Source organism: Podarcis vaucheri, assembly GCF_965113315.1.
Source record: "Podarcis vaucheri genome assembly, chromosome: 2".
Lineage (NCBI taxonomy): Eukaryota > Metazoa > Chordata > Lepidosauria > Squamata > Lacertidae > Podarcis > Podarcis vaucheri.
The window spans coordinates 100,889,564-100,904,835 of record NC_138760.1 but is presented as its reverse complement, the minus strand read 5'-3'; the positions used below and the strand labels follow the sequence as shown (position 1 = coordinate 100,904,835).

Genomic DNA, 15,272 nt, shown 5'->3' with positions numbered 1-15,272 from the left:
CTGATTATTTATGGTAAAAAAGCAGCCACAGAATAGCTAATTACACAAATAACATCACATCTAGTATGGTTCTCAGCTTGGAATTGACTTCCCCAAAAGGTTTGTCAAGAGACGTAACCCAGAATCCTTCACTGACTTTTGACACATGAAGAAGTAAACAGCAGCTGATGGTTGTTGTTTTTTAAGCACAACATGCAAATAGGATTGTTTAATTTGTTCAAGCTTTCGTAAGGCTCATTTGGAATTTAGTGTGCTGAAATCTGAAAAGCAGCAACTGCGAATCAACCTTTGTAAAAAATCTTTTTGTGTGTGAGGACTTAAAAATATGGAGAGAAGAGAAGCAATGAAGTTTTGTTCTCTGAAAAAGGCTGCTTCATTCTTTGCAATTATGTAGATTAGAAAACCTTTCTTCCAACTCATCCACAAGGGTGATTCCAAGCATGGGGGCCTCAGGAGCTGAATTTCTGCCATCAGCCTGCTTGCTATCCTAAAATAAACTCAGTTTCGGTAATCCAATCCGTTCAGCCAGATAAACCTAATTTCTAACAATGTAGCTTACACAAGGCATTGTGGTAAAGGTGGTCGAAGTTAAGAAAAAGCCAAAGGATATGAAATATAAAACAATAATTTATTTTCTTTAACTTCATTTACTTGTTAATGTTTATAACTAGTCATGATTTCATGAAAACTGCTTTCAATTTCAATACATTCAAATCTACAAAGCAGACAGCTACTACAATGGGCATTTCAAATTACACAAAACGGCCTTGTAAAAACATTGGACACACATGCACATTCTTCCACCAGGCCCCACAGCCTTGGCAAACTTGCTTCAAAGTGTTCCAGGGCTGCACCATGCAGCAGTTTGCTTCTGCTCTTTCAAGTGATACCTACATACTTCCTTCAGAAACCGCAAAGAAAGAAAAGAAAAGTGTGTAGCTCTTAGCCAGGACTCTTAAGGGGTTGTGTGCATAATGCGCTTAGTGTAGTGCCTAGTTGTCCTCGGTCCCCAAACTGCTGTGGTAGTCGGCTGCCTCTGCTGTTTACCACCACTCTTTGCCCCCCTGCAAGAGGGCTGCAGCTACCCAGACATTCGCAGCAGTCACAACGCAGAGACCTTTACAACTTGCGACTCGCCAAACAGCCCAGAGTGCATTACTGAGCACAGGACAGGTCCCAATATCTGGCTAGTGGTCTGCACCGGGCTTGGTAGGTCACAAATTGGGCATGCATGCTGTGCCATAAAGCGAAGCAGTATGAGTGCACAACCCCAAAGACACAACTGGTTTGAGAAATCATGTACATTACTGCAAAATGATTCTATCAAGAGTTTGGTAGTTCAGCTAAAATATTGATAAAACAGAAACTTGTGCAGAAAAAGGGCACAATAGCAAAGATATATTGCAAAATACTGCTTTGTTAAAAATACATATTTGAAGTTGTCTTTTGAGTTTCTGCATGTGTAACCTTTTTAAAATATGAATATAGTTTAAAAAGATATTACCTGTGTAAGTATGATTAATATGCTTTTCCTGTTATTTAAAACATCTTATGTAAAAGTGTAACACGTTACAAAAAAGGTACTATTGGTATTTCAAATAAGGTCTGTCTGTTCTGTATTGCCTTAAAAGAGATTTTGGGTGGACGACTCTTTCTCTCCTCTTTTGCACCCAGAGTTCAGTATTTGAAGTATAAAGCCAATGAACGTGTCTTTTATTTACAATCAAAGAGAGGGAGCGTTGCCACATTTAACGAGGCAGGAATCTCTACCCCATCGGTAGGGTTTTATGTACACAACTTTGGCACCGGGAGATTATACAGTAGTCACCGACAGGAAGGAGTTGTAAACTTTTGTGCCGTCGGGTGACTTTGTGCCATGGGTCAGCAGTTCTTGGATTGTCATCCAATTGTCAAATATCTTTTTATTCCTTTTCTTCATCATTTTTTTGTGGCTCAGTTCTATGATATTCATTTCCTTCTTCTCTTCGGCCCCCTGCTGTTCCTTTAAACACTCTAACCTGCTCTGCATCATAAACTCGCGCCTTTTCCTCTGCTCCTTGGCTTTCACAACATGCTGCTTCCGCTCCTCCTTGCTCCAGTAACGGCCCATCTTCATTTCGCTGATGGCATCGTCGTCCGTCGTCATGCCACTGCGCTCCTCCTTGATCTTTATGGCACGCTCTCTCAGCAACCTGTCCCGCACGGGTCTCTTGGTGATGTAACGGGTCCCGTCGCTCCTGACTTTGACTTTCCATTCCATCCTGGGCTCGCTCTGGTTGGAAGAGTTCAAGTCTTTGCACATGCTCACTAAGCTCATTTGGCTCTGCGCGTACTCCACCGCCGACTTCTGCTGTATCAACTGCATGTAGCTCTGGTAGTGCTGGGCATGGGCAGGGATGTGCGCATGTTTATATGGAGAGTGGTGATAGGGAGATAAGTAGGAGCTGCCTGGTTTGGGGGGCAGAGCTGGGCTTTTGCTTCCGTCGCTCTCTTTCCTCTCTTTGATTTCCAGCTGCTCAGCATCTTTGGGGTGAGCTTTAGCTGTGCCATATTCATGACTTTCTGGGCTAGACAGCAAATTTTTCTGAGACCCTTCCGCTCCTTCGCTGACTTGCAAATTGAGATCTTCTGCTGTCCTGCACAGAGAGTTGTTGGGGGAGATCTCCAGGGTGAGAGGCGTGCTCCGGCAACTTTCCCCTGTATTGTAAGCGCTGGAGCTGTCCTTGTCCGATTTCTCTGGGAGTTCGGTGATGTCCGAGAGCTCATGCCGGCGGACGTCAATGCTTGTGTTGTAGTTGCGGAAGCCGCTGTTGTGCAGCATCCATGGCTCTCGGTACTGCTCCTTCAACTGCTGCATCTTGTGGGCCCTCACGATGTTGAGGCACTCCAGCTCGATGTTGCGCAGCTCCTCGTTCAGCATCTCCAGCTCCCGGTCCACGCTCTCGTGGTCACTCTTGCTCATATCCAGAGTGCTGTTGTGGTAGTACAGGCCGTACGGGTTGGTGGACTTCACCTGGCACTTCAGTTCCAGCAGCTCGCGGAACCTCTCGCACTCGTCCACCGGGATGCCGAGGAAGTCGGCGTCGGCGCAGTCGGCGGAAATGAACGACTCGTTGCTGAACTGCATGTCCCCGCTGCCCAGCGTGTCGTGGCTGTAGGTCAGCTTCTTCTGGCTCCCCAGGGTGTTTGAGGAAGTTGTGTGATCGTCGGCATTGTTCTCCTGCTCCGAGCTTTCGTCGTTCCGAGTGCTTTCATCGGTGCGCCCTACGCCACTGTCTTTCTCGTGCTGGTTTGATAAAATGGTGGCGGTATCTGTGGTGCCTCCATCCTCTTCATTTTTCTTCTTCTAAAGTCATCAAGAAAAAGTACATTCGTTAAGAAAAAAATGCAAATAAATGTAATAGGCAAACTAATTTTCTTCTCCCTATTTGCAGAATTTTCTTCTGCAGATGTTCTTCTATAAATTCCCCCCCCCCCAATCCTTATAGATGAAATAGGTATGGTCCACTTGGAACATCTCACGAGTAACACTGATAAGTTTTTGCAGGAAAAGTGCTTCCTTTAGTTTTACTTAGGAGTGGAAATTTCATTTTTTACCTAGGAAATGCATAATTCAGAAGGTGATATACTTTTGGGATAGAGTTCGGGTGTATTCTCCCCTCCTCCCCAATTTTTAAGAATCTATTATTCAGACCAGATTTTCAAAAGAACCCGAAACACTATTTATAACATTTGGATATTGTTATTTTTTTCTGCATTTGAGGAACATTGGATCAGAAGACCTTAATTCAAATCTCTGTGAAGAAATGTGGAAAGCTGTAGCTCAGTGTCAGATCACCTGCTTGGCATGCAGAAGGTCCGAAAAGCAGAATCTTAACCACATACATAAAATGGATAGTGCTCAAAAAGAAACTGAGTGCAGGTGTGGGCAGTCCCTTAAGTAATGAGGGTGCAGTGAAGAAATTCTACAATTGTAGGATGCTCTCTTGTCAGTTATTCTTATTCAGAGACAGCTGTTCTTTTCCATCCTAGGAAGGGCTCACAGCATATGTAAGAAATGTTTAATGCAATGCTTAAATAAGAGCCAGGGAACAGCATGACTTTGGTTTGACAATAAGGTATTTCACCTAACAAAGAAGAATGACATTTACCTGCTGAAGCATGCTGGCAGTAAACTGCATTGCCTGATGGTGCTGTTCTTCCAGCATGTCCATGTGTAAATCATCCAGAAAATCATTTCTGTCATCATCCATCCATCCTTCATCCAGCTACAAGGAGAAGAAATACAAAACAAATGCACCGAATATTGCTATGCGGATGTGACTCAATAAATAATGCGAACTCAAGAACTGCTTTTCTGGGAATCTGACTTATTTCATGCACAACTTGTAAGAACCTCAGCATACGAGTTGTGCTTCCTTCCTTGCCTGATGTGAATCTGAAGTGCAGAAGGATATTTGAGTTCTTGACACAAAGCACAATGCATTATGTGATGGGAAAATAATTTCCTCCACCCTTGCTAATTCCTAGAAACAGATCTGTTGGTGAGCTAAAGAATCCAGATGCGTTGGGAACTGCATGCATGCAATAGTAATGCAGCACTACCATAAAACAGGCAATAATTTTGGCTTGCTAAAAACAGCATGATGTACAAGGCATGGGTGCTATTGCCAGTAGCAGATGGTGGGGTGGTGATGCTTACCTGACCTCCCGGCTGCAGAGTCACTGCCGCTTACCGGGAGGGAACTTGGGAGGGGAAAGCGGTGGGGAGGTTAGCGCTCTGCAAATGCATTGGCAGCAGCACTGCATTGGCCCCACAGGCGAGTTGCACAGTGCCAACCTCCTCACTGCCTTGCCCCTCCTACTCTTCCTCCCAGTAAGCAGCAGCAACTTCACTGCTGGGAGGTCAATGCCAATCCCCCATCCACCTACAATCACTCTGTTAAAGTCCACAGCTGGACTATTACAGCACATAGCTAACTAATGCTGGATGAGTGAGATTGGGACATAGTGAGGCCACATGGGTGCAGTTTTGCACAATAATCAGCACTATGCCAGACAGTTTATTCTGAATCCTGTGTAGTAACATGTCAGACAGGGCCGGGGACACACTATCTGAAGGTGCTGTTTGCTTGCAACTCTAGCACCATGTCCTTGCCCTCAGTAGCCTCACCCTTCCTAGCTTCTCTGCTCTCCTATGTTGATGCATCTCTACCGGTACCTTCACTCACTCAGCTCTACCAGCCTCAACTGTTGGAAGCATCGTGCTCTATAAAGCACAATGCCCACTGATGATGCTGTATAAACAATAACTAATAATAATTAGATGCAGCACCTGGAGAATTTCTGGCCTTGCTATGAGCAAGGAAACGTTCTTGCTTTCTTCACTGGTAAGGAGTGCCACAGCTTCTTCGCGATTCTGTATCTCTATGCCATTAATCTGGAGAAAGAAATTCAAATCCCATTATATAGAAATCCAAAAGAAAGAACTCAGAAATTATATGTGAAGTGCACTTATATTTTTAAAAACCATGCAACTCTATGCAGAGAATTTTAGTCTGGGTTTAAACACATTTGCCTTATATGGAGTATTCCTGAGAACCAGCTGCACTGAATTGAATGAAAGCCTCATGTCAAAGTCATGACTTCAATTCTAAGTTCACCCATAAAGCCTCTGGCCTGCCTTGACCAAGGTCAGTGCCCTTCAGACTCATTGGAAATGATTCACACCCAACTCTCAAAGAGACTTTTTATGCAAAGAGGTCACCAAGCACCTTCTTTAACTAATGCTGTGGCGGTTATTTTTGCCCAGTTATTTCCAAAGAAATGACCTTAGAAAATAGGTCACTTGTTATTTTGGGGTGGGGGAAGGAAGTACAGTGGCCATTATGAAGTGGACAAGTGGTGTGTGGTCTTAATTTGAAGCTTCATTCATTCATACCAGCTTCTCAACACCTCATGCTTCCTGAAATGCCTATTATGAGAATGTTTTGGGGTTGTATCCAATGAAGTCATCCTGTTCATGCAAGAACTTCTCCTTGTGCAATGGAAGTCCCTCTCCCTCTTCTCCCTGTGTGTACCCCAAATCTGTTCTGGAGGTTCCCCAACCCTCCAATGCAGATTTGGCTGGGATGTGGGGAGATAGAGGTGCGAACAGGACAACTTTGTTGGATACAACTCTAAATCAGTATTGCCTCCATTAGGCTTTTGAAGAAGTGTGGCTTGCCAGGATTCTTCCTGCGCAGCACTGAAGTGCTCTGGATGATTTGATTTCCTTTAAATAGATTCCCTACTCCCCCCCCCCCAAAAAAAAGTTAGATGAAGCTGAAAAACATAGACTTCTTTCTCTGAGGGTAAAGGTTTTCATGAAACGGGCTGGGGGCAGGGCAGGGATTTGGCACAACATGTAACTTTAAATCAACAGTTTTGACTGGCAACTCGTTTTAAGTGCCTCATCACATAGAGAGTGCTGCTTTTTTCCAATGCAGGGCAGGCTCTAGTATTTAAAACTTTGCCCTGGCAGGATAAATATCTGCTCCTGCCACATAAACTTTACAGCATCAGAAAGTAATGTGACAACTGGGATTCACAGGGCTGTTTTGAAGCTGAATAAAATAAAGATGATAAATCTCTTTGCCTGCTAAAAGCACTATATGATGGCAAATTCAATAACATTACGCCAGTGTTCAGAGACTGTTGAACTGTCCCCATTGGTAGTTTCTCACGAACATAATGCTGTCAGGCAACACTTTGGCTTTCATGGCTGATCTATGAAAGTAAACACGACTGCATTTGCCCTAAACTGCGAGCATCTGGCCTTCAGGTATTTCATCAAAAGACTTATTTGGGGGAATATTTATACCGGGGACTTTTGAAATACATTTTCTTATATATTTTATTCTACTTACTGCATTTCTAGCCCACCTTCCCCCCTGCAAGGACTTCAAGGTGCCTGACATGCTTCTCCCTGCTCCTCATTTAATCCTGTGAGGCGGGTTAGGGTGAGAGGCAGTGACTGGGCCAAGGTCACCCAGCAAGTTTCATGGCAGAGTGGGGACTCAAACCGTGGTCTCTAACTACTACACCACACTGGCTCATCTGTCGGAAATGTCACATAATAGAATAACTGAAGAAGCTGTAATAGGATTTCATATAACATAAACTCACTTGAATTATACGATCGCCTTCTCTGATGCGACCATCTTTTGCAGCAATGCTGTTGGGATCAATCTACAAAAGAGCAGAAAGTTGGCTACTTTTTGCAGCATTTCTTCCCTGCGTACTTCCAACCACTGGCATGTTATCTGAGATTGCCTATACACATAGTTCACAATCCTTCTTGTTTCTCTTAGACATGGATGGGGAACCTCAGACCCGGGGCTCAAATGCTGCCCCCAGGCCTTTCTACCTGCCCCCAAGCCCCACACCTTCTTGAACCATGCCCCTCCACCCAACTTTGGCCTCTCATTGAGTGTTTTTGCCTGGGTGGAATGAGTCCTCTAATAATTCTTCTTGCTTGCCTGGGTAGAGGATAGAGAGGGGTGTGTGAGTGTGAAGAAACTAGCCTACGGCACAAACATACAATTTACATTTATTGCTTTGCCCACATTATTTGCCTGTGGCCCTGCTCACATAGGCATGTCACCCCCAGAAATTTGCCCTGAAGGGAAAGTTACACTTGGGCTGGAGAAAGTTCCCCAACCCGAGAAAGAAACACTGCACTATTTTATTAGGAAACATATGATTTGCAAGATGTCCTAGGTCCCATCTCCGGCATCTCTAGGTACAGGTGGGGAAGAAACCCTAAAGTGCAGCTGCCAGTCAATGTAGACCTGGTGCCCTCCAGATGTTTTGTACAAGTCCCCCAGCCCCAGACAGTCAGGGATTATGACAATGACAATCCAACAACATCTGGAGGTTACCAGTCTAAGAAAGGTCAATGTAAACAACACTGGTCTAGATGGGCCAATCAATGGTCAGATTTAATACAAGGCAGCATCTTAGGTTCCCTGTGTTCACAACTGGAACCACCACCTCTCTGGTTGCCACTCATCTGAAAGTGGGTACATCTGGAATAGGTCTTCTAATGTTGATCTTAAAAAAACAGAAATAGGTGCCTGAAATGTAGGAAAATTGTTCTATATTACATCAAAACTTGCTTTTGCAAGTAACGTGAAATGTAACTGACGGGGGGAAATGACTTTTTCACAACTACAGTCAAAAAGCAGGTATTATATTTGGTCTCACCTCACTGATATAAATGCCAATATCATCTTCATCATCAGTTCTGTAGCATACTGTAAGCCCAAACTTGTCCTGGCTGTTCACTCGATGCAAATCTACTTCCTAGGGCAAAGGAATGAGAAACTGGTGAATGTCTGTTGTTTTTTTTAAAATACGTGGAAATATTTTGCTTACATTATAGTTTCTGTTTTGAAAAGATTGCACTATGTTAATTTACTGAGCTAGAAGTGATTATGGACACATGATCAATACAGAGGGCAATTCTGGCTCTTCTATCAATATGCAGTCGTTTTGGAAATAAGACTCTCTTATTGATCATATAGAAGAAAAATGGTCCATCTCTCATGAAGTGGCAACCCCCCCCCCCATTTTTAGTGCCTCCACTATAATATTTGTCAAGTGAGTCTTTGGAACCGAAGTCTTCCTACATTTCCAACACCCTAGGAACAGTAACATCATTAGCGCAAAGAGATAAATAAATACTAAATCTATGCATTTCTGTAACTGGAGATGCTGTTTGTTCTCTAATCACATTTTAGCATTCTCTAGACTAGTGCGATGCAATTCTGGAATAGTCTCTAATCCAAATACTTCAAGGCAAAGTTAGCCATGACTAAATCCCCATAAAGGCACATAAGGCTGGGCAAGTGAAAACATTAGTGTTAGTGTTGCACTAAGAAAACAAGGTTGGCACAGATTACAACCTTTCATTGTTCTTGTGATGGAAGTTGTTTCATGGTCTGTGAAAAAGTGGCCTGCAGCAAGGTAGTGAGGAAGTCAAAAGCTGTTTCTTTCTAATCTTAGTTGCATGAAATGGGGAGATTAATTTATAAACTACACACGTTATTATTGTTATTGATTTCTAGACCACCTTTCACCAAAAATGATAGCAATTTATAAGGTGTTATCAAACAAAATTCATCGTATCAACTGAATGACTAATTTACAATTATTAATTCCAGGAGGTCTACTTTAAGTAGGATTAATATTGGATACAACCTTAAATTTTAGTCTCATGAATTACGTAAGTAACAAAGTCAGCAGTATCATAAAAAATGGCTTAATGGCTTTCTACAGCTTGAACGTGCTTTGCCATTTAAATGTCATACCTTTGTATTGTCAAAATTCAGCACAGAGTGGTGAAATTCTACACCCAATGCAGATGATGAGTATTGTGCCATCCAAATACTGATGAGCTGAATTCTGACATGCCTGTGGTTTTCCTAGTACCCTCCATATGGACTGTAATTCTCATTAGCCCCTGCCAGCATGACCTATAGGTCAGGGATGATGGGAATTGTAGTCTAAAACATCTGGAGAGGATCAAGTTGGGGAAGACTGGTTTAGTACTTTGGTAGACCTCAGGATGCTCTTTTATATACTTTTTTGGGGGGTGGGTGGTTTAAATCTACTTTGAAGAGTTTTCCAAACCTCTACAATCAAATGCAAATACAGTCGTACTTTGGTTCTCGAACGGAATCCATTCCGGAAGTCTGTTCGACTCCCGAAAACGTTCGGAAACCAAGGCACAACTTCTGATCAGCTGCAGGAGCTTCCTGTACTCAATAAGCCATGGAAGGCGTTCGGGTTCCAAAGAACGTTTGCAAACATTCGCTTCCGGGTTTGCAGTGTTCAGGAGCCAAAACATAAGACCCGCAAGGTGTTTGCGAACTAAGATACGACTGTCTGCTTCAAAAGTATCACCCATCATATCATATGAAATTTGCATTTCATCCCTCATCTTTGAAAAGCAAATGCTGCAATCTCCCTCCCCAAGTGGGCACTACAGTTTCAAACCTGCTAACTCCCATGCTGCTTGTATCACGCAAATAGTTAAGTGGGGTGAGCAATGCCTATCCCCTAAAAATCCCTCTAACCCTTCCCCACCTCCCCAAATCATCAACAGCCTGAGTAAACATGGCTAGGATTCCAGCCTTGATTTTAAACGGAACTTGGTGTGAGATGCGTTGCTTAAAGAACTGGGGACAATGGCCACAGCACTATCAAATTCAACATATATGTAAGTGGGCAACTGCACAGACACATTTGACTTCAAAAGCCAAAACTTCCCCCAAATGAGGGGATTCGGAATAAGGAAATTGAAAGGGAAATTACGGTTTCCAAAACAATATTACTATAGTGGTGCCTCACAAGACGAAAAGAATCCGTTCCGCGAGTCTCTTTGTCTTGCGGTTTTTTCGTCTTGCGAAGCAAGCCCATTAGCGGCTTAGCGCTATTAGCGGCTTAGCGGATCAGCTGATAAGCGGTTTAGCGGCTCAGCTGTTAAGCGGCTTAGTGGATCAGCTGTTAAGCGGCTTAGGATCAGCTGATAAGCGGCTTAGCGGCTTGGGGAAAAGGGGGGAAAAAGGAAAAAAACTCCCGCAGGAACTCGCAAGACATTTTCGTCTTGTGAAGCAAGCCCATAGGAAATTCGTTTTGCGAAGCACCTCCAAAACGGAAAACCCTTTCGTCTAGCGGGTTTTCCGTCTTGCGAGGCATTCGTCTTGTGGGGCACCACTGTAATTTGCGACATTTAACAACCAACCTTTTTTTTACATAGTCCTTTGGATCTCTGGATAAACTAGACTAAAATGACAACTTGATACTTTGCAGGATACCTAGCGCCCCAAGACTTTGGTTACTCACTGCTTAGAACTGCTTTAAGCATTTGACCAAGCTGGCAGTACACAGACAGTGCTGTAATAATGAGCTTAGAAGCCATTTAAAAATTCCCACGTTTGTGAGACAAAGGGATAAAACACACCCTGTGTTCCGATTGAAAGAGAGATTGCTGGCTTCTTCCTCCTGGTATTAATGCATTAAAAGTCCTAATAACATAATAGTCTTGCCTCTGAGCATCTCTCAATTTCAACCCGCGGTGCCATTCACCGGGGGGAAGACAATAAAACTCACCAATATGAATAATTTATTGGCATGTCTAGATGACAGCTGCCACGATAAGCAATCTCTTGTTATTTACTTGTCAACATGTGTAATTTGTTTTGAAAAAAACAGAGCAGTAAATGTCAGTGACATTTCAGATGGTATTTAAATGATTTTCAATCAATAGGCACTATTGTGAATGGCTCCACACTCTCTCGTCGTGCTTTCTTTTGTTACAGAAAGGTTGAACGCATCAGTATAATGGCAGAAGTTTTCCATATTTCTAAGGCTCTGCCATTATTATTTTTTTAAGAAAAGAGGATTGAAGCTGATCAATAAGGAAGATTAGATAATGTCAGCCAAGTACAGTTGCTGGGGTCAGTACTTTAGGTTTCATCAAGCAAATGGAAATGAAGTCAGTAAACTCTGGCTCTAATTTATGTTTAGGAAAGTTACTGCCTTTTCCTTTAAAAAACAAAACAAAAACAAATTACAGATCCCTGATCATGGGTGCGATATGTGCCTGGTAAATGGCACCACTCACCATCTTGTCTGCAGCATGGACAGGATAAATCTTTTACCCCTTCTTAATAAGCAGCTAACATTACTTGGAGGGAGGGAGACAGGGGCTCTTTAGCTTTTGCTTGTAGAAGACGGGGGGGGGGGCATGATTTGGCCACAGAGTGTCAGACTAGGAGAGCAGGGTTCAAATCTCTACTCAGCAGGTTTTTACATTTTGAAATATGGCAACCCTAATATAAATGCAATTAAAGAATTAAATAAATGGTGGGGCAAAGTCAGGAGTTGGCACTTCTGGGTTTCATTAAATCTTGCCCTCTAAATGTCCTGTAAGTCAGTGATTCCTCTAATACAGTGGTACCTCAGGTTACAAACACCTCATGTTACGGACTCCGCTAACCCGGAAGTAGTACATCGGGTTAAGAACTTTACCTCAGGATGAGAACAGAAATCGTGAGCCAGCGGCGCGGTGGCAGTGGGAGGCCCCGTTAGCTAAAGTGGTACCTCAGGTTAAGAATGGTTTCAGATTAAGAACAGACCACCGGAACGAATTAAGTTCTTAACCAGAGGTACCACTGTATATGTATATGATATTGTTGCAAGCCACTCTGGATGCCATAGAAGCCACGTGGCACAGTCGGTTTCTCACTTTGCTTTCACAATATGCAAGGACATATTTTAAGGAGCAGTAGTCTTGCTTCAAAAAGCTATTTTCAAGTTACTTTAGGCAAGGGCTGTGGCACCAACATGACTCTGCAGAATAACTCCTTGTGCACAGTACAATGGAGAATTCATGTATTCTGTGTATTCGTAGGTACTCCCTCCGCTGAACTCCTGAATTGAAGGAGCTCTGGCTAGATGACCCTCAGGGTCCCTTCCATCTGTGCAATTCTATGTTTATAAGTGAATGGGGGAGCTTTAAGTCTGGAACTCCCATGAAAGCAAGGAATTGTGAGCGTGAGGCAAAGCAGCCCTTGGGGCTCCATGATTCAGCTCAACACCCACCAGTCAACTTCTTTTGTCCCCCATTCGCTACAGGGAAACTTTAAAAAGTGGCTATAACTTTTTTACTTTTGACAGAATAGATGAAATTTGCAGACATAACAGCCCCTGCAGAGCAGACAAATAGGTCCAGCAGAGGCTTTTGTGTCTGATATCTTTAAAGTTTGGGCTTTTTTTTCTTAAGGAAAAATTGATAACTTTTGAATTTGGAGCAGAATTAAATGAACATGAAATGAAAAAAAAGTCTGATTTACCAAAATACCTGGGTGAAGACTAAGCAAGTGGCCTTACCAATAGTCCCACTCCTCTTAATCCTGGAATAGCCCACTCTCGGGGGCCACCAGGGGGCGCATCGGAAGATGGCTGACAATAACAATAATTTGGAGGCTATGATGGGGGTAATTAGCCTCCTTACCCCCCCCAGGATGGTGGGGGGGGACTGCCCTTGCCTCCTGTGCCCTACACCACCCCCGAATTTGTGGGGGTGAGGGCACTAGGCACAAAGCCCTCCTGTGGGATTCTGGCACTCCTGGACGCCGTCCCTGATCCGCGCCACTAGCTGCAAGAACTTCAAAAGAAACAATTTGGATGAAGCTAATTGCACATATTTCAATGAAGAAGGGGGAGTAAAAGACTGCTAACAGAAGAGATCTCTGATAAAACAAGACAAGAATAAATCATGAGAAGATACGCCAAGATACGGTATGGCAAATGACTGATGGGGGAGGGGGAAATAACTTTCTTTCCTTATGTGATTAAACAAGAATCCCTTCCCCTCACGAGTCATAAATGTCATTTTAAGGACTTAAGCTGTGGATTTAAGACTGTGGAGATAAACTTTCGAGCCAAAGCATGTTTTAAGAAGAGCGTGGAATGTACAAGAGCTCTGGAATGACGCAGTTAAAATTGCCGTCGCCATATTGGGAAGTTCTGTCGGAGGTTTTGAGTCTGGGAGGAGAAATTAGAGAAATAGAGCTGTTTTTATACTGTGGGTGAAACTCCTCAGAGGGACTCAAGAGCGACAGTTTTGCGAGATAATGATGGAAAGAGCGATGTTATCTATGTTATATATGAAAACCATCTCGATTTGAGGATTGGAAGAACGGAAAAATTCACACAGGATTAATATTGGTGTTTATCGTCTTAAGGAGACTATCAGAAGAGATCATAAAGAAAAAAGAGAAAATAGATGAACAAGATGTGATGTGGAAACAGCAAGATAAGACTGGATAGAATTATGAACTTTGTTTGGACTGATTTGGTCTGATTTGGACATTAATGCAGCAGCAAGAAGATGATCAGAATCCCCCTTCGGATCTTGAAATATGGGTCCCCCCAACAAAATTTAAAATTCGGCTTTGTAGTTCGGAACTTATGTGATGTGATTTAATTTGAATTGATTGGCCGGTTAATAAAATTTATTTATATATAAAAAAGGAATAGCCCACTCTCCCCCATTGTCTTTCACCCAAAGAGAGCCCCACACTCTACCAACACACTGGGTGCCTCCAGACTGCCATTATTTTGTGAGAGGGGCTCAAGTGCATACCGTAAATTTAGGTTTGCATAACTGAAATGGATTGCACTGATTTTAACAACCAAATTCAATCCTGCACTGATTTTTTGAATTCTGAGCAACGTCAGTATACGATAAGCACAATCTGAATCTAATCATAATCATGTGGATCAATCAAGAAATATGTTTTAGGACTGAGATCAAGTTTTATGTTTCAAAGATGCTTTATGTTTTATGTTTCAAAGAAGCTTTAATATTTCATGCTTTTGCTTTTCATTCTCTAGTATTTCAACAGAGAGCTTGAGCTTTTCAATATGCTTCAAAGCCAGAACGCTTCATTCCACATCTCCTGTTTGGGATATATTGTATGCAGGGAAGCCACTTGAGAAATATCTGAAATATACACACACATCTGAGGAAACCGTGCTCAGGCAAATGGTCTTTGTAAAAAATTCCCTTCAGAATAGCCTCAGAGCAGGTGTTTGGTACCTGAATTTTTATGAGTAATTAGATGTAGACTTACCCTTGGGTTCTATCCCCCCAGCCCTGGTTAGAAGTAGAAATAACTGGGATTTGATGCTACCCTAGATATGGTAATTTTGTGTACACAGAAAGAAGAACAGCTGTTTCCTAGCTGCCTATGCCTCAATAAAGTTTTTATGTAATCATAAAGCTTCAAAAGATTTTATGGACATCAACTCTATAAATTTTAAAAGCATTAAAGCAAAGAACATTTTTAATTTTCAGAGTACTTTTTGGAACAGAGTACTTTGCTTAAGCAAAAAAACAACAGCACACCCTACAAGTACTAGGGTGTTCATTCCCATTACACAGAATAATTCACAGACCTCTACTTGCTTCTCAAAAAGTAATAATGTATTTTGGTTAACATGGTATGGTGTGCAGATTTTCCATGTATTACGGACCAAGACTACTATAATAACTTCTACTTGAACAAACAGTAACTGGCGCAAAGGCCACAAGTAGAAGTGGGCTTCTTACAGGAGCACAAATAGGACTTGAGTGAACGGTCACTGCAGATATAGTTAGATGTCTCACATCTGGATTCTGAACATCTCTTCACATCAATACATGTGACAGCAGCAAC

The 15,272-nt window shown here is 42.6% G+C and overlaps 1 protein-coding gene across 3 annotated transcripts in view; it reads right to left on the bottom strand.

Annotated features, from left to right (window-relative positions):
• Positions 1-607: 607 nt before the first annotated feature.
• PDZRN3 (PDZ domain containing ring finger 3) overlaps positions 608-15,272 on the bottom strand; it is a 191,427-nt gene continuing 176,762 nt past the window's right edge. For all 3 annotated transcript variants that reach the window (XM_082209323.1, XM_082209324.1, XM_082209325.1), the window contains 5 exons: positions 8,248-8,346; positions 7,168-7,230; positions 5,336-5,440; positions 4,152-4,268; positions 608-3,346 (listed from right to left, as the gene is read on the bottom strand). In XM_082209323.1, coding sequence (XP_082065449.1) covers positions 1,814-3,346; positions 4,152-4,268; positions 5,336-5,440; positions 7,168-7,230; positions 8,248-8,346 — 1,917 coding nt within the window. In that variant the 3' untranslated portion in view covers positions 608-1,813. The remainder of the gene's footprint in view (positions 3,347-4,151; positions 4,269-5,335; positions 5,441-7,167; positions 7,231-8,247; positions 8,347-15,272) is intronic.